The sequence below is a fragment of the Strongylocentrotus purpuratus genome, unplaced genomic scaffold, assembly GCF_000002235.5.
Source record: "Strongylocentrotus purpuratus isolate Spur 01 unplaced genomic scaffold, Spur_5.0 spur5_scaffold_7, whole genome shotgun sequence".
Classification (NCBI taxonomy): domain Eukaryota; kingdom Metazoa; phylum Echinodermata; class Echinoidea; order Camarodonta; family Strongylocentrotidae; genus Strongylocentrotus; species Strongylocentrotus purpuratus.
This window is the reverse complement of record NW_022145613.1, coordinates 30680946-30699502: the sequence shown is the minus strand read 5'-3', so window position 1 is coordinate 30699502 and position 18557 is coordinate 30680946. Positions and strand designations below refer to the sequence as shown.

Below are 18557 nucleotides of genomic sequence, written 5' to 3'. Positions count from 1 at the left end.
GTCACTACTCTTCATCCACATTGTTGGCCTGAATAAAGGCATGTTCATCTAAACCATCAAGGCGATTCAGTTGCAATGGTAATTAGCGTAGGTGACAACCAAATTTAGGCCAAGCTTAACTACAATCTTCTCAACCTGTCATCAGACACGACACTCAAAATTTGTGCTTACACTAATTCGCGCCATCAAAGTGTCGTCTGCTAGGACATAAGGTCGTTCGCGCCCACGAATTGTCCTCTGCGTCTATAAAAGGCAAGAACTATAGGCGTTCGATTAACGCGGTTCTGACCTTGCTTTCAAAATTGTTTGCGAGACTAATATTACCTCTCCCTCCATTATTCCCGGGTCTGAAGGCAAGATGATGATGGGCGATCAAGACCTGACTTTCACTTTTTGAGGTGGTCGCTAAAAGCGTTTTGCAAATCATCACCCAATCTGGTGGATGAGATCTAATTTGTGTGGTATGACATCGCTATGAGCTCCAACAGCATTTTGCAGATGCGCTGGCCTTGACTGATGGTAAACTTTGATACATATTCAAGAGATGTGGGACCGCGATGGGTACGCCCGAAACGAACGTGATCCGAAGCGTGCTAATGTGGTGTCCGGACCGGGCGATTGACCTGGTACATTCGAATGTTGCGGACAGACTCTAATTAGCGTTGACGAGACATTACAACAACATGCAACATACATATTTGGAACAATAAATGATGGCGGTTAATTTTTATAGAAGGACATTAAACGATGGATGATTTTGTTTTCTTCTTCTCCAGTATGCCTTTTTCAAGCGGTTTGAGAGTCATGCGCAATTCAAATAGTCTCATATTTTACAAGTAATAGTGTCTATAGTATCACAAAGAATATTCACCATGCATTTTAATGTTTTAGGAGTAGTAAATGGAAAGTACTTAACAAATGTATAAAAACGAATAGAAATTCATTGATCTTATTCAAATTTAAAAACATTGTTATGTGAGGCAATTAGCTACACACAGACTAAATAAATATATAAATGAATACGTAATAAATTTACGTTTTTATATATTCGAATAGAGGTAGGAAAAGAAAAGAGGTTAAAAACAAAAGGGTATATGTAGGTTGGTTTAAAAAAAGTTTTAAACAAATAAAGTTAAATCCTGATCTGTCGATAATTTTGTAATTATTTAATGATGATGTCATAAGAGAGAGTCAGATTGAAAGGAAATATAACCGCCCTCGAATAAATGACAACATTTCATCAACTAAATCCTGACACTATACTCTATCGCAAAAAAAATACCAAACTAAATCTATTTCTGCACCTCGAATACCGCGCCGGTCACCGAATACCGAAATCAAGATGTATATGAACTTGTACTTGTCCACTGACCAGCAAACATGGTCAACGACCTCCTCTTGTCGGTCACCGGTACTGACCATTACAATAGGGGTTAGGTCACGACCTCTATGGGTTAGCCACTGGTCTCATGCCTTCTATTCAGGTCTCGCGTCATAGTTATTTCTATCCGCGTTTGAAAGGTCATGTTAAACTTTTTTAGTAAAAGTACTTTCGGTAATTCATGTCACTGACCTTGAAAAAAGAAGGAATTCGAAAATATTTTTGGAAGAAAAGGGGTGGAAGTCATTTCACTTTACTTTGTATGACTCATTCGTTTGAGCGTTAATCAAATTTTTCCTATTCAGGGCTATGATATAAAATCGATTAAAATGTAATCAAAACAAACGGAATGAGAAACAGAATGAGAAGAAGAGGAATATTATTGCAGCCATTAAAAAAAAAACATTCACATGATGAGCGTTTCCTAAGCGCACTTCAGAAAGAAAAAAAAAATACCTTGAAGGAACGAATGTCTCTCTTGAACACGCTAACGAATAACCAGTCGGTCGGATTTTTCTAAGTTTCTTATGATTATAGATTACATCTACGCTCAGTTTAAACGCTTTCATTTTCGTTAATATCATTAGGTTGCGTATTACGCATGAATTATGTGTTTGAAAATCTTACAATCTTTTAATACTTAAACTAACACATCATAAAGCCCAAGTCCACTCCAAAAATATCTTACTTTCAATGAAAGCAGCAAAATCAGACAAACCAATCAAAAAAAGTTTGAGCAGAATCGGGTAACTAATAAGAAAGTAGGAATTTTTGAAAAAGTATGTAAAACTATGGAACAATGAGAATCAGTACAAAAATTGCCAATTTGGTACACATAATGATTTGAAAATGGGCAAAAGATCTGAATCTGAACAACAACAAAACAAGCTTGAAAAGGCCCTCCACACACATACACACGCGATCACACGCACATACACACACACCCACACGCGCTTACAATCACACAGTTTTTAACGTATGGGGAGGGGGGTACCTGGGAAAGATTACAGCAGCTGCAGATTCATTATTAGTGGTCTCATTTCATTATAATATATTTGTGACAAATTTATATACCTATAGAAAAATTAGAATAGGAAAAAAAAAGAAAATATAAAAGAAAATATGAATTTGTTTTAATTTTTAAATAACGATTCCGTGATCATTCGAGATATAACTAATAATCGTTTGACGTAATTGGACAAACGCAGACCCTATGTGATATAATGTTTTGTATTTTCATCTAAAATGTGATAAGCCGTTAATACTATCGTTCCTTTTGCCCTTAGTTTGGAAATAATGCAAGTTTTATTAAATAATACACATTAAACATGATGAACTAGTTCAAATTCGTACAGTTTACCATTGTATACTGTTCATTTTAAGAAGTGTTGGCTTTTTGCCCAGGGTAGAATGCTAACGGTTAATCTATTCAGAAAATAAACTAGATCTATGCGTATACAAATTGTAATGTTCAAATAAGGTTAGTCTACTCAAAAGATTTTCTTCATTCCAACATACCCATTAAAAATGTGCTGGAGTCGATTACAGTCACATTTCTCCAAACTCTATACATTTTCTTGTGTTCTTTGTAGACGGATATCAGGGCCCACCCTTTCCACTCGCTCAGGCGCTCAGTTCATTGAATTATAGTTATATACATTTACGGAAGAGAGAAAGAGAGACAGATATCAATAAAAGAGAAAGAAAGAAAGAGCAAGAGAGAGAGAGAGAGAGAGCTGGTAGGGAGACATAACTTAATTAATTACGGTATGAGAACGAAAGAGAAGCGTATGTGGGTGTGTTGTGAGTGTGTATGCGTGCGTATGTATGTGAGAGAGAGAGAGAGAGAGAGAGAGAGGGGGGAGGAGAGAGAAAGAAAGAGAGAGAGAGAAAGAGATAGAAGAGGGTGGGAGGAGAAGCTCTAAGAAATGCTCAGAATGTGGCTGAGACGAGAGAGAGAGAGAGAGAGAATGAGAGCGGAGTTGTACTTAATAATTCTCTCTTGTGAAGCACCCTCGTAATGCTTTACAATTTGCAACATTATGAAAGGGTCAAAGTAACACCCTTCGATTCACATGAAAGTGTCTATTAAAAAAAGAAATAGGCGACATCCTCCCACCGATTATGGAATGAAGAAAATAACAAATAAAAAAGGCAAAAACAACTATAAGATTTGAATGATCAATAATGAATCTATAGATACTCGTTAGAAACATCAATCTGTTAGATATTATTTTCATACATCTCAAACGCGACAGCCTCGTTAGGAGAAAAAAAATGCGTACGTGGGCTCATGTTGGCCGATAATTTTGGAATAATTATGTAGGATTCGATGTCGTCTGCGTATGCAAGTTCCATCGGCATTCCTGAGTAGTTGAATTACAGAGACTGCCAAACTTAATTCCGTCGCCACTGCATCGGGCGACGATGAGCGATATGCAAGGGATCGCAGAAATTATGATTTGAGGTGATGTCGGTGTAACGACATACACGCTCATGTGCCAAGCACGAATTTAAAGGTTGGCGCCTATAATGACACGGTTATCACAAATTTAGATTCAGTGGTAACATTTTTACACAGGATTTCTCGCCGAATTAGAAAAATATAGTTATTTACATCGAAGAGAAATACAAAGTAATAAATTGCAGTTACTCAACGAAAAAGGGGATAATAATTATTCTCTTTGAAGTAAAAAAAAAAAAAAATATTGAAAAAGGTGATGAGAACCTTTTGTACATTTTTAAATAAAATATTTTGATTTGCTTGAGATTCCCTATCCCAATTTTTTTAAACAGAAATATGGCGCCATATAAATGCTGTACATCGGCATCATAATCATATTAGTCATCTGATGTGATTGACAATAAAGCCCCTCTAAAGATCCCCCCCCCCAAAAAAAAAAAAAAAAAAAAATGTGTTTGAAGATAAATATTGATAAAAGAATACATGATTTGGGTTTTCAGTTGTACGCAGAATACCTAAATTGTGTATTCTTTCATCAATATTCGACTTCAAACATATCTTTTTTTTTTAAATCCTTGCAGAAATGTGTTTTAAATGACATCCTCTTTTTACATTATGATACAATTTAAGTGAAATTTTGCCATCAAACTTTTGGGGCTACAAACCCTTCAAAGGGGCGTTAACAGCAAATCGCAGTGGTACATAGTGCAAAGTTTCAATAGGAAGTGTGTCAAGGTTATTTAACTGCATCTTAAAAGTCCTCCAGCCTACCCCCATCCTCTAATTATACATCATTAACCGCATCACAAACATAATCATTTACAACATTCATAATGGATTGTACACACCATATACATTACATGAATGTATTAAGTCAATCATCCAATGTATTATACTCATGTAAAGACGTTATAATCTCTTTTAATTGTGTTTTCATATCCATCATGAAAACTGTTATGATTTGATTATGGATGGGAGTCGTTAAAATATTTCTGCAACTTGAGTCATGAATCATAATCAAAATCATCCTCATCATCCTATCATCATCCTCATCGTCGTAATCCTCATCATTTTATCGTCATAATCATCGTCGTTATCACCATTATTATCATCATACTCAATATAAACCTTAGCATCAGAAATGTTTTCATAATTTCATCATCATCATCTTCACCAATAACTACAACAAAAAGAACGCCACTGCCTTCATCGTCGTCATAATTATCATAGTTTTCATCTTTATCATCAACAACACCAGCAGCGAAAACAAAACCAGCGTTTAATACATTATTCATGTTACAATAGAAGGAATTTGCATCATCAATAACCTCGCAATGCTCTCAAAATGTGTTCCACCAAAGTAAGCCATTAACTGTTCATTACAATAAGATTACAATTGAAAATTACTATGATGCAGTTGCTATGGTGATATTACAGCAGGTTTTTAGCTCGTTTGGAAAACGCCTTGACAATATCCCCATCTCCTGATCTCACCCTCATTCTCCTTCCCCTAATTGTCTTTCCATATCTGCGTACTCATCGCATCCGTCTTACACATCGAAACATCCAACCCCTTCGATAGGGTATTCTCCGCAGCTTAAAATAGGAGAGTTCGACAAGGGTATTAGTCCACCCCTACTTTTCTCCCCTCAATCACCCCACCCCCTCTCTCTCTCTCTCTCTCTCTCTCTCTCTCTCTCTCTCTCTCTCTCTCTCTCTCTCTCTCTCTCTCTCTCTCTCTCTCTCTCTCCCTCTCTATCTCAATATATATATATATATCTTTCTCTCTTGTATTCCCTTCTTCACTTCCCGCTTCTTCGTCATCTTAAACCACAAAAATACGTGCCCATTTTTGTCACTTTTACTCTCTATTCCTTTATGTTCATTCATTCTTTTTTTCTTTCTCTCTCTCTCTCTCTCTCTCTCTCTCTCTCTCTCTATATATATATATATGTCCCTCTTCCTCGCTCGACACTCCTTCCTTCCACTCTTTGCACGCACCGCCTCCTCCCTTCTCTCTCTCTCCTCTCTCTCTCTCTCTCTCTCTCTCTCTCTCTCTTTATCCATCCTGTCCACATCAAAATAAAGACTTGACATGGGAATGAGTCTTTTCAGGCATCAGAATCTCACTTAAGATGTTTTAGTCCAGTGCATCAACAAAAATAGCATACACCCCACCCCCTTCCCCATCCAAAGTTCTCCTTGCTTCTCATCGACGTTGTAAAAATAAGTATTATCACAATTCCAGATATGCACGTTTCTTCTCAGGAACGCCAGAAAACACGAGATGAGCCCTAGTTATACGGTTTTCTCATCGGGATTTTAATTAATAAATTATCGGATGTTGTTGATTGTGGCAGGGAGGAGTGAGGCAGAAGTGTATAATGCATGTTCAGCATGCATCTCGGCAGGAACGTGGCTCATTTGCACTGACGTAGTTACGCCCACCACCGCCGTTATTTTGTATCTTAAGGTGCTGTTAAAGGTGATATTGATGAAAAGAGGAAAAACATATATTCAGCAGGGGCTGCACGATGTTGTTTCCGAGGGAGGGGACAGGGCCGTCGCTAGAATTTTGAATGTTATGTAATGGATCTCAAGTGACAGCTTAGCCTACAGAAAACTTTCAGCGAGCTGTAAAATAATTTTCACAAATAACAGGAGTTAAAATTAGTTAACAAAATACATACGGGTCACCAACTAAGGTATAGACTATTCTTTTACGTTGACGTTAATTACGATTTTTATTTAAAATACAATATATCAAAGTTGCATAATTATTGTCCTCATTGAATCTTAGGCATGTAAAAATCATATCATGTTTTAAGTACTCTAGGAATATAAATTAATATGACTTGATTTTTAAATTAATTATTTGAACCTACATTTTAGTGAGTCCCCATGTACGTCAACCTTAGTCAATACTTTTTTCGGAAATAAATTGTCAAATATTACTCTGAGTTTCCGTCTATTTTCTGTTACCGTAAATGTCTTTAGCGTCACGCTTGTTAATGGGCCTATATGTATTGTAAAAATATAAACACCATTGATATCGATATAAGACAACACATGACAGGTTTGAATGACAGTTATTTATGTAAGATAAATGATTACTTTGTCATCAATATAAAGTTTCAATTATTATTATGAATTTTCGCAATTTTCGTAATGAGTTGATGGGGGCGTCTTTTGTGCCCAAATCCGTAATTAAAGTTACCATTTTTTTTATAAGCTGCATTATGAGCAACAGAAATGAAAAGTAAAAAAAAACATCTGATCATCATCTATTTCACAATTCTGGATGAGATGCAAGATATACATTTGGAGAATCTCATCCATCATATTTTTCCGGTAACCATATCCCTCCCCCGCACGCAGTCTTCCGCTATTGATATTCAAAAAACGTATCGCCTTCGACTAACTCGTCATTTTACCCCCGACAAAAAGGCGCGCTTTTACCCATCTGTTTTCCAATGCAGACGACTTCGAGACAGAACGGAGATTGAGCGTAAGAGAGCGAGGAAGGGAAAGAGAGGGAGAGGGAAGAAATTACTTCAGAAAATCCCTCTCACTTTCTGCGTGCTTTGGTCGACTCGACTTTCCCCCCATTCCAGCCTCCTTCTATACATCCCCTTGAAACTCTGCACCTGTGTGTTGATTTTGAAGTTCACGTGAAGACAACCCCTTAAAAGCATATTTTTCCCCCCAACGACACCCAAGCCTGTGAGTATGCAAATCTTGGCGCTCTTTTCTAAAGCGTGAGGGCTATCCGCTTACCCGATCCTTGAGGTGTGTCGGCTTCTGCATTTTTCTCTTCTCGCATTGCCGTCACTCAGAGGAAAACATTAACCCTCTCTCTCCCGAAGCCCTCTACTCACACACATCTACCCGCTCTCTCACATCTCCGAGTGACTGTGGGTTAAGCCGAAGGAACCCATCAGTCTAGTCGAAGAAGCAACGCTTTTTTTTGCGAACAAGGCGAAGCTGGCTACACTTTGCCATGGGACCATGAGAGAAAATTCGCTCCGGCGGCTGAGGATTTCGCGACAATAAACCCCAGTCTTCTGGGTATAACTTGACTGACAAGTTTAACACTCCTCCATCTTTGTCTTAGGAAGACAACCGAAATCTCCTCTCCATTTACCCGCAACATTTTTCTTCCCATTTTCTTAGCTGTTATACCTCCTAATCACAAACAATCCTCGTCATCCCCCCACAGATAACACTCCGCGTTTTCCGGCTAGAAGTTCTTGCATCGTCTGAAGCTACCTGCTAAATTCGACGTTTACTTTGCAAATCACACTGCCTCCTCATATTTCTATCTTTTCCTTCCAAAGAAAACTCTTCGAGTGTGTGCAGACGATGAGCTCATAATACTTTGATCGATAGTCTCTTGAGTGTATCGAAGTACTAGTGCATTATCCCGCTACTTCGGCCATAATCGAGAACAAGTGTTCTCATATTATTTGAGGTTTTCAACCTTTGTGTTCGGCTCTCTAGCATTTTTCCAAACTTTATCTTTGCCCATATTTAGCCTATATCGTCACGTAAGAGCAACTGAACGCATCAACAATTATCAAAAGATAATTTGTAAGTTATGAAAAGAAACACAAACAATTATTTTATTTCTCACTTCTTCACGCGACCCTTTTGTATGTCAATGATTATCTTCACGCAACAGATATAGATAACTAACTAGTGTTTACAATATTGTTTTAGTGAAAGCAAAGTTACTATTTTCATTATTGATATAAAACAGATTACAGATTATTACTCCATTACTACGTCATAAATAATTGATATCAGTTCCTATATGTTTGAATGTTGCATAACAGCATGGGATGTCATCGATATCCCACCGCTGCCACTGTAATGATTAATTCTCATCCTCCTCCACATACGACTACGAAGACGACACGGACAACGACACCGATTTATGACTTAGACTAGAGCTAATAATACTACTGCTATTTCCGTTGATACTGTTACTACTGCCATCACTTCTACAATACAACGACATTATCACCAATAACAACAACTTCTACTACTACTACTACTACTACTACTACTACTACTAATACTAATACTATTACTACTACTACAATTACTACTATTACTTCTACTACTACTATTACTACCACTACTACTACTACTACTACTACTACTACTACTACTACTACTACTACTCTACTACTACTACTACTACTACTACTACTACTACTACTACTACTACTGCTATTACGTCTCCGGCTACTACACTCCAACTAAATCATACCATAACTATAATTAACTCTGTGGTCCTGGATTGACCTTTTTCCTGCTTTTTGTACTACTGAAATATTCCTTGCCTTACGTGCTGGTCACCATTTACATTGTCCGTACATCGTCATCTTCACAATGTTATTCTCACAGAAATCACAATTGGTTTGTAATTATTTTCTCCTATTTGATGAACAATCCTGCATTCTGCATTAACCTGATCGTGATATTAAACGGACCAGAAAAACACCATGAAAATGTTCATACTCTATCAATAGAAATACATAATTAAAGTTTACTGAAAGATATTGACTAAGGACACGGATCAAGTAATTTTTTTAGTAAATTGTCGATGTTTCTTTAGAAAGTCCCGGTTCACAATAAATGTTGCAATGACCCAATGTCTTTACATACCAAACGACATCATTTTTTTTATGAAGCAGCGTTAAATTTTATTTCCAGTTTCATGGAAGTTGAGTTGCTATGAACTCAGATTAAAAAAACAACGAGTCCTTGTGAAATGATTCAATTTTTGTTCAAGTTACGGATCCTTATTTATTTAAACAAGAAGAAAATAAAGTTGGTACATGCACATGCTGTATATATTATCCAGTATTGTTGATATGAAACGATATCTTCCTTTATTCCCAAAATGAAAGTACCATTTTAAATCCGATTATATGATAGCAAAATAACCATTGTATCAAAACTAGGGGGAAAAAGAGCAGATAGAAAAAAGTTTCAATCGCAATATCTATATCCAGCATCAAGTTCGAGGGGAAAAGAATAACAAAGGAAAGGCAAATGCTTTAAATGATACAACGAGGTGTCGAAATTGAGGTACAATACCCCTCCTAAACTAAAACACGTGATAGAGTATTTGAAGCAGAAAAAAAGTGAGAGGGGGCAGTGTTCATAAAAATGCCTCTGTGTTTGAAGGGGGTCGCGTATACATATGCTGGTGCCTGGACATGACATGAACCTGTGACGTGGGTCTCTACTTCAACAGCCAGTTCAGAATTCATTTGAACGAATTCGTCACAAGCCGTCATCCACCCTCACAATACGCCGCCACAGCCCAACCCTGCCGCGGCGCAGTGAGACACGGAGAACGCTCGCTGAAATGAGCAGACGACATTTCGCAGGAGGAGTGCATGTTATGTGTGTCGAATTTTTGGCCTAGACCATTTTGCCGCGCTCCACTGAATCTCACGCCACCTCATCAGGACGTAGCCCTGCCCCGTTTCAATGGAGAACAAGAAAGTGTTCTGACCTCTGATCAAACGGGCTGTCTGGTTGGTTGAAAGAGGGGGCTCTCTCTCATTCTGAGTGGACATCAGTAGTAACTCACAACAAACCAATCCCAGCCTACCAGCAGAGGTGGATAGAGGGAGAGAGACAGAAAGAGAAGGCGAGAGAGGGGGGAAGAGAAAAAAAAAGTTGTGTTGATAACGACCTGAATACCGGCTGATAAACACACTCATTGATTGTCGCGGTTTGTCGAGGGCTCGCACGCTTAGTTTTTTGACAGCTTCCCACCGCCACCGCCTGCCCGCTGATGTTACAACAAGCCTTGCTAATGACTCCGTCGAACAAATCTTTCGGCGACCAACGTTACATCACTCCTTTTCTACCGTGCTCTCATACGGAACGCTAAGCATCGATTTCGCCGGAGTAAGCCCGTCACACTCTGTCAGCTCACCGTCGAATCTCCGGCGGTCAAGGGGCCACCATCGGGAGGTTTCGAAGATATCCTCGTGCAAGCATCATTCCATTCATTTTTTAACCAAGGACTCATAAAACTGAGACTGATTTTGTACTTCACCTTCCTCCATGGACCATGATTTGTCTTGGATTTCTGAGTAATTAAACAAGAAAAACATTCCAGGAAGAAAAGAACATTTACTCACCGGATTTCATCAATAGATGCAGGTACGTCAATCTTCTCATTTCTTAAAAAACACAAGTTATTAATTTATTATTCTTGTTTAATCATTGTCCATTGATTACTCTCTCTAGAAACAAATCAAACACGACTGTGTATGTCTTGATAAAGCGCCAGGTGAAAAGATGTATGTTTGTATTCCGGTTTAATAATATTTTTCAATCGATGCTTGGTAGGAATCTGAGTTTTTCTGGCATTTAAAGACTGTGTTTCACTTTTTTGTCTGTTTTACAAATTAACTTTCAAGCATAAAATTAACGTTATCTTTTGCTTGCTATGCTGTTTGTATGTAAATATATTCAACGAGAAGAGGTTTACTCAATTAACTCCTAAATAATTTATTTAATGTTACTACGCCGATTGCAGTAGTCAACAATAATGTAAAATTGTCTTCATAACACTTGTTTGTCTCTGGATTTTCCAATAATACTCTGTTCCTTTGGCAAAGGATCAGTATAACCTTCTTAATAGCCTGTGACTCAAATACCATGCATACGAAAGTAACGATCAGACATTAATTAGATATTGAGACAAGAATATAATTTGTTGTGAAATAACCAACTACGCTGTAGCTAACATTAATAATTAGACGGAGAGCCCCGATTATAAAAATCACATTCACTTTACATCTAGGATTTCGGATAAACTAATTATAGTATAAAAATGTTTGATTCCTTTTGTAAAACACAAGTAATACAGTCGATGATCCTACTATGCAAAATTATAATAATTCCTGATTAAATCGATAAAAGGTAAATTACACCGTGAGGTACTTTGAGCAATTTTCCAAACGTGATTTTCAAACAATGTTGTACTCGACTTATATCAGTCGTAATTATATCTGTATAAGTCTTCATCAGTTAGCTAGTCATTCCAACCAGCTCACGAATTATTATTGCACATTTTGTTTTGATAATTTGCCTTTGTTATATGGATACGAAACGTTAAGTTTACGAGCTGAAGAGCTCATAGAATGATAATCACTAGATGAATTCACGTTAAAGGTCGATCGAACCCAAATTTCCAGAGTTTGTAACTTAAATTTTATAATTGAAAACATATATGGCAGATGTATAATTATTTCCTGCCTCTGATTAAAAATTTCATTCAATCGGATCGTCCGTTATAATTTTCCACAGTGATCCAGACGTGCATAACATTTTTACTTCTTGCGTCTTAATTATGTGGGTTAATTCAATTGCGGCTTTTCTACCTGTAAGCTAGAAGTCAACATTTTCTGCCCTTCAGTACAAGGTAAAAACAATCTTTTGGTGAAGCTTTCGAGACGCTGTTGAAAGATCGTGACCTATTTTAAGAGAGCATCGAGTGTGATGTATCTATACAGGGTATGTTCTCAATTACCCCTTACGCTCATCCAGAACGCACGATTAAGCTCAACACTCGGATAAGCTTTCAAAATTCATTCTGACAGCGTTTTTCTTTGCACGATCCCAAAAGGCCGATGTGAAAAGTTATGATTCACCCGTTAATCTGGTCGGAAATCGTTCAGAATTCAGATCATTAACAGCACAACACAAGCAGTAGCAAAACTACACGCAGGAAAAATTAGTTTCAAAGCCCCCGGCGATTGTCATGCCATTGTTGCATTAATACAGTAGTGATAATTTTGGCAAGAGGGATAAAATAAGTTGTTGACAGAGAATAAATGATATGATTCTGACAGTAATCCGCAGATTTGACAGACCTGCCATTGTTTTGCATGCAACTTACTGCATGGGTCCGCTACTGTCGAAGTTCGGAGTTGTAATAGTACAACGATAAGCAGCCAATGATTGTTAATTGTACATGTATATGTATTGATGCTATAATGTTTGGAGAACAATAATTATAGAGGGTAGTACATCTAATTTGTATAACTATTAGTTTCAGTTTATATAAGGCAAAATGGTATACATCTATCTCTCTCTCTCTCTCTCTTTCTCTCTTTCTCTACATGTCATCATTTGTTCTTTGTCTCTGCACTTTTCTTTCATCTTTTATCTATAAATGCATTGATTTGTCCACACACCTACAAACTGAAGCAAAATTTACAAGATTTTGATTAACATTTTGGCAATTCCGCTAGCTACAAAAAATTTTGTCATGTATATTGTCATAAATCGTCATAAAAACTATAAAGTAGTCTGAAAGTGTTTTCCATGAAAGTGTAAACTCTTGATGAGACCTTGAAAAAAAGGATAGGAAGAAAAAGGGGGAAGAAAACCGACTATTCAATAGTGTGATTTGTGATAAAATCTGCTTGGGGAACAGTTTTGATGGACTCTCTTCAGGGGGTACGGGTTACGTAAAATATGTGAACATGTTCACGAAGATCGTTAACATAATCATATGTGTAGATAACAGATCAATGATGTCATCAAGAAGCAATCGATAATAGTCACCCCTCATCGCGTCTACGCATTGTCTTCCTTTGTTAGAGAAGCAGAATCTAGACGACAATAGACAAAGCAGATGGCATTTTCTTAATGAATTTTAACATGATATGTTTTTATTTTCAAAGATATCTTTATCAGTTTTTATTTATCTTCTTTACTTAATTTTTGTTCCATTCACATGAATTTTATGGTGAATCTTATTTTTCCGTTATGCTTTGGCCTGTACGTATCATATACATTAAGGCTCTGATTTCGTGTAAGTAATGTTACTGCATGTCTTAGGTTGAATATGTCAAGTTTGTCCAAACGTGGTAGTATATTTCATTTGAGAAAGTAAATGTATAATAACATATATGTTTGAATTAAATATATATAGAATAATGAAAATCTTTAATCAATATGTTCAAAGACGCATACGAATCTATCCCTCTCATCGACACTCATGATTTCTCATAAAAAGATAACAACGACAGACCTGGTTTCTTTACAATTGCATCACATGTTTGTATATCATTTCCTTTTTATTTTTGTCCTTTTATTTTTACTCTTTAAAGAAATATTAAATGTATACACTACATGTCAAAGAATGGCCCGGCTTTGCTTGAGATGGATTTAGAAAATGACTCGCTTTTTAGAAATGAAGACTTTAATCACGACTTTAGAAAACGCACTGCTTCGGAAGTCTATATTTGTCAAGGCTTGTGGTAATGTTAACAAATGTAGAGGATTATGAAGTGATAGATCACCGGAATTGCGTCAAAGATTAAGCTAATCTTAATACGTTTTCCCAAAAAACCTGGAATTTTTATTGTATTCCATCCTTTGATAGATTTTTTTCTTAGGTTTTTCACTTATCCAGGCATATTATCTTTTGTTTGTGTTGTGGCACTTTCATTTTATCTAGAGCAATTTTCGTATCATATTAGAATCATATCTTCCTCTCGGTATTAGTCTGTCTTACTTTTCTTGAAATAAAAGATATATTTTTTCTTCCAGTCTTATATTTACTCTTATCAGTTAGACGTTCATTTTTCTTCTCCTTTCTTCCTTCTTTTAAAGTATATTTTGTATCATATTTCAACCATGTCGCCTGCTGGTCATTATTGTATATTGTATTTTCTTATTGAGTGAAGAAGAACTACTTTGCTTATTGAAGTCTTATATTTAGCTTTATCAGTTCAACGTACTAAAATTCTTTTTAAGAATATCTTTTGTTAATCTTTCAATCAAACCTCTTTTCTTAATAGACACACCATTATTCTTTTCTCTTCTTCAAATGATATTAAAAACGGTAGACCTGGTTTCACTTACATTGCCTCCATCAAAATACAAACAGAGCAAACCAAACAAAACGAATCTTTCTGTTTGAGTAGATACAACAAGCGAAAGAAATGTCATTTTACGGGCTACTAACGAGCTGAGGAGCCGCCTCTAAAGGGGACGTGTACAAGCGGCAGGCCGCCAATCCATCTCTCTCGCGTATCACGAGCTCAGCGCGTTAGCTTTCGCACCCTTCCACCACTTCTACCAAAGACAGACGAATATGTTCTGATATACACACAAAGGCGTCGCCGAATATATGGCGGATTCTTCGCGAAAAAGGAGGCTTGAGAAAAAGGTGAGAGAAAGAGAGAGGATTTTAGTGTTGGACGGCGCAGAGCTATCGTTGAGACAATGATCTCCCCCACACTTTTCGGCGCACTTCAAAAGGGATTTCCATCCCCTTCACAAAAGCGAGAAATCTAACGAATCACGGATGAAAAACAGTTGAAATGTAAAAAGTGTCTTTGAGGTTGAATCGTGGTGAAATACAGGACCACGTCTCTAGCTAGCTAGCATTTATCGGCTACAGATTCATTAATTACGGTCAAAATGCTTGATGCTGAGACGATTAACGCCACTCACTCGTGCATTGATAATGCGTATGGCGTTGACAGGGCACGGAGTGTGAGCGAACCATTATTTTCTCCAGCATTTGGTTAAGGCATCAAACATTTATCCCGCGGCACACAACAAAAGGAGCCCAAAAGATAATCACAACAATTTATTGACCGACTTATCATCAATCCAAAACCATCCTACTTAAACAAATCACGCTTAAACGAAAGAGGCAAGCAGCGCAGAAAAAATACCATCAACAAATTAATTCGCTAGACTGAGGGTTAGGTAAATAATAACGTATTTTCTCACCATATGATTTTCTCAATATCATCCTATCTTCGGCTTGGTAATCTATTAACGACGAAATAATTAGTTTTTAAAGCGTAACCAAAGTTTGGTTAACACTTTCATATTCCAATTATCGGGTGTAATGACTCATAAATGATGATCAGATAAAGGAAAACAACTATGGCGGTTTTTTAAAAAGGTAAAACAATCGGGAGTAGGTGTTAAGCAATTAAATTATATTTTCCTTTAGAACGGTCAACTCTTTAACGTATCATCATACTCAAGTATATGATAGAATTACATAAGGTTTACCAAAATTAAATAAACAAATTATTTCAAAATAAGGAAACGCTCTGACAGCATTATCTTTTTAAACCTATTTTATATCATTAAGCCATATAAGTGGCTAAATAAATGTAGTATTTTTTAAATGATATATGTCTAAACTCTTTATATGACCGATTAAATGTACTAGATGTTTCCCAAACCTTAATTTTCGAGATGCTAAGATTATGTAAAACATATAAATATCTTCTAAGATGTTTTATTTTACATCACAATTTTGTTTAAATGAAAATGTGTGATAAGTGATTTGCGAATTTTGCAAAATGTGTTTTACAAGGGGTAAATACCCTGAAATAATCTGTTGTAAAGTGTATCTTATTAAGATTCATAGAAATATAATAACTAGTATCACCTATTATTGCAAGCCTCGTCTCAAATTATTTGGTAAAAATAAGGGCCCGAAGGAATAAAATGAGGATAGACTGTAGAGTCACACACTGAAAACGACAGGGAAACCGGTACAATCTAATATCTTGACCTTTCTTCGAGATTGTTTTAAAAAAATCATTAAAGTAATTATATTTTCGTGTACATTACTACTGTATTTAAAAATACAGTACATGAGAACGAATTTGTTAAAAATGATATTTCCTGGTCAACACATCTTTACGTGTTTGTTTCGGAATTCTGACGTTGGATAACTTTTGACACATCAAAATTTCAGAAAAAATGTAAGCATGACGGAATATATTTGATTTCAAACAAACAGAGTGCGTCTATGTTTTGCAATTACTGTGCCATATAAATCATAAACAGGAAATGTTATTCAGAGCTGGGTTTGCGGTATTTTGAATTCCAATTGCATCTCAGGTCATCCCTGCTACGTAATCTTATCCCCTTTCTTTCTTTGATAAATCAATTCGGCTGAAAGAGAATTACCATGTTTTATTGCAGATCGTTCAACCCGGGTCAAATTCATATTTCGTTTCTTTGTTGTTGATTTATTGTTTTACAAATACGCAGATGTATATAATTATGTTTGAAATATAGTCTCCTATTCTGTTTGCTTCCGCTCCTCTAATAATCTGGGTGGTCTCGCTTGTCCCTAATATCTCGACTTTTCGTTCTCTTTAACTTCACCGTAATGCCCCAAAATTCATAATAATGTGCCCTTGTATTAGTATGCACCCCTTTAGAGAGACGTTTTTCTTTCTTTTTTTTCTTCTTCTTTTCTCCTCGTCATTTTTGTGGTTGACACGATTGACTCCAAAATTTAGCTAGAGTTTAAGAAAGAAAAAAAATCCCGAAAATATTACCCTGACTTTTTCTCCATTGGGATAAGGTGGCTATTGTGTTATCTCCGTCGAGCTGTTTCAAGGCGACGCGCGCACGTGTCGATAAAACAACACGCACACACGAACACGCGCCGATGCGCGTGTGCTACGTCTACAACACAAACCAGACCATTCTGACAAGTTATAATTTTCTTGTCGTACTCGATCTGAAGGAAGGGAAAAATTGAAGTTTTTGGAATAAGGAGAGAAAAGGAGAGAGCAAGAGAGGCAGAGACCCCCATGATTTTGCATTTATCTAACAATGAAATGTCTTTTCTCGCCCGTATTCGCTCACACAAGAAAAGCATCTTGACTCTTTTTGTGCGGGTGCGTGTTACTGTGAAGTTATTGTCCAGCCTCCTAATAATGTACCACGTCACAAATCGATACACTGGGATACATACTAGGATAGAATAGGTATCGAAGGATGGGAAAGGGGGTAAAAGTGTTTACACTTCTTCGAAAACAAGAAAAGCGATGTAAGATTTAGGTCAGAAATGAGGAGTAGGGAGGACACTCGGAGTAGCGGTGCTATGATGTTTTAAAGACGGTTACCAAGGCTAACGTCATCCAACCTTCGGCGCCCCCCCCCCCGATTTCATCCCTTCCATTCCCACCCCTCCCATACCCTCCCTCAACCACCAAGTGCAGCTGCAGATGTATGAATGATGAGAGTTTTTACCTCCTTTGACAAGCATTACAAACTTGAGTCGGAAGAAAGTTTTCCCCAATTGCGGGTCAGACCTCCTATTCTCTCTCTCTCTCTCGCAAATTTGTCGGGTTAAAATTGGCGACCACCCCTCATGGTCCTGATAGATTCCATCTAATATGAATTATACTGCTGAACTAAAGTGGAATATTGAAGTTATCAGGGACAATTCCTTCATTATAAAGACCTTATAACTCCCGGAGAGGAACAACTTTTTTTCTTCTTAAAAGATACATTTTGAACGATAAGACTTGCCTTAAGTCAGACCATCATCAAGACAGGTTTATCCTCATCGTCATCGCTATCACCACAATTCCCATTTTATCATCACCATCATAATCATCATAACCACCACCATCATCCCCATCCTCATCGTCCTCCTCATCATAATCGTCGTCATCATCTTAATTCATATCTCGCCCTCTCTTTCTCCCTAACGCTTTGTCTTCCTCTCCTCTTTCTACCTCTACCTTCATCCTATTTCTCTACTTCCTCTCTTTCTATCTTTATATTTGTCTCTCTTTCCTTGCGTATTACATTTTCTCTCTCCTTCACATCCTCTCTCTCTCTCTCTCTCTCTCCCTCTCACCCTGTCCATTTCTCTGTCTTTCATTC

At 37.0% G+C, this 18557-nt stretch overlaps 1 protein-coding gene across 1 annotated transcript in view; it reads left to right on the top strand.

Moving 5' to 3' along the window:
* Positions 1-10068: 10068 nt before the first annotated feature.
* The window catches only part of LOC756515 (transcription factor Sp9), a 31123-nt gene continuing 22634 nt past the window's right edge, over positions 10069-18557 (top strand). Inside the window, exon 1 of the mRNA XM_003725900.3 lies at positions 10069-11036. Within this exon, the coding sequence (XP_003725948.1) occupies positions 11031-11036 (6 nt within the window). The 5' untranslated portion in view covers positions 10069-11030. The remainder of the gene's footprint in view (positions 11037-18557) is intronic.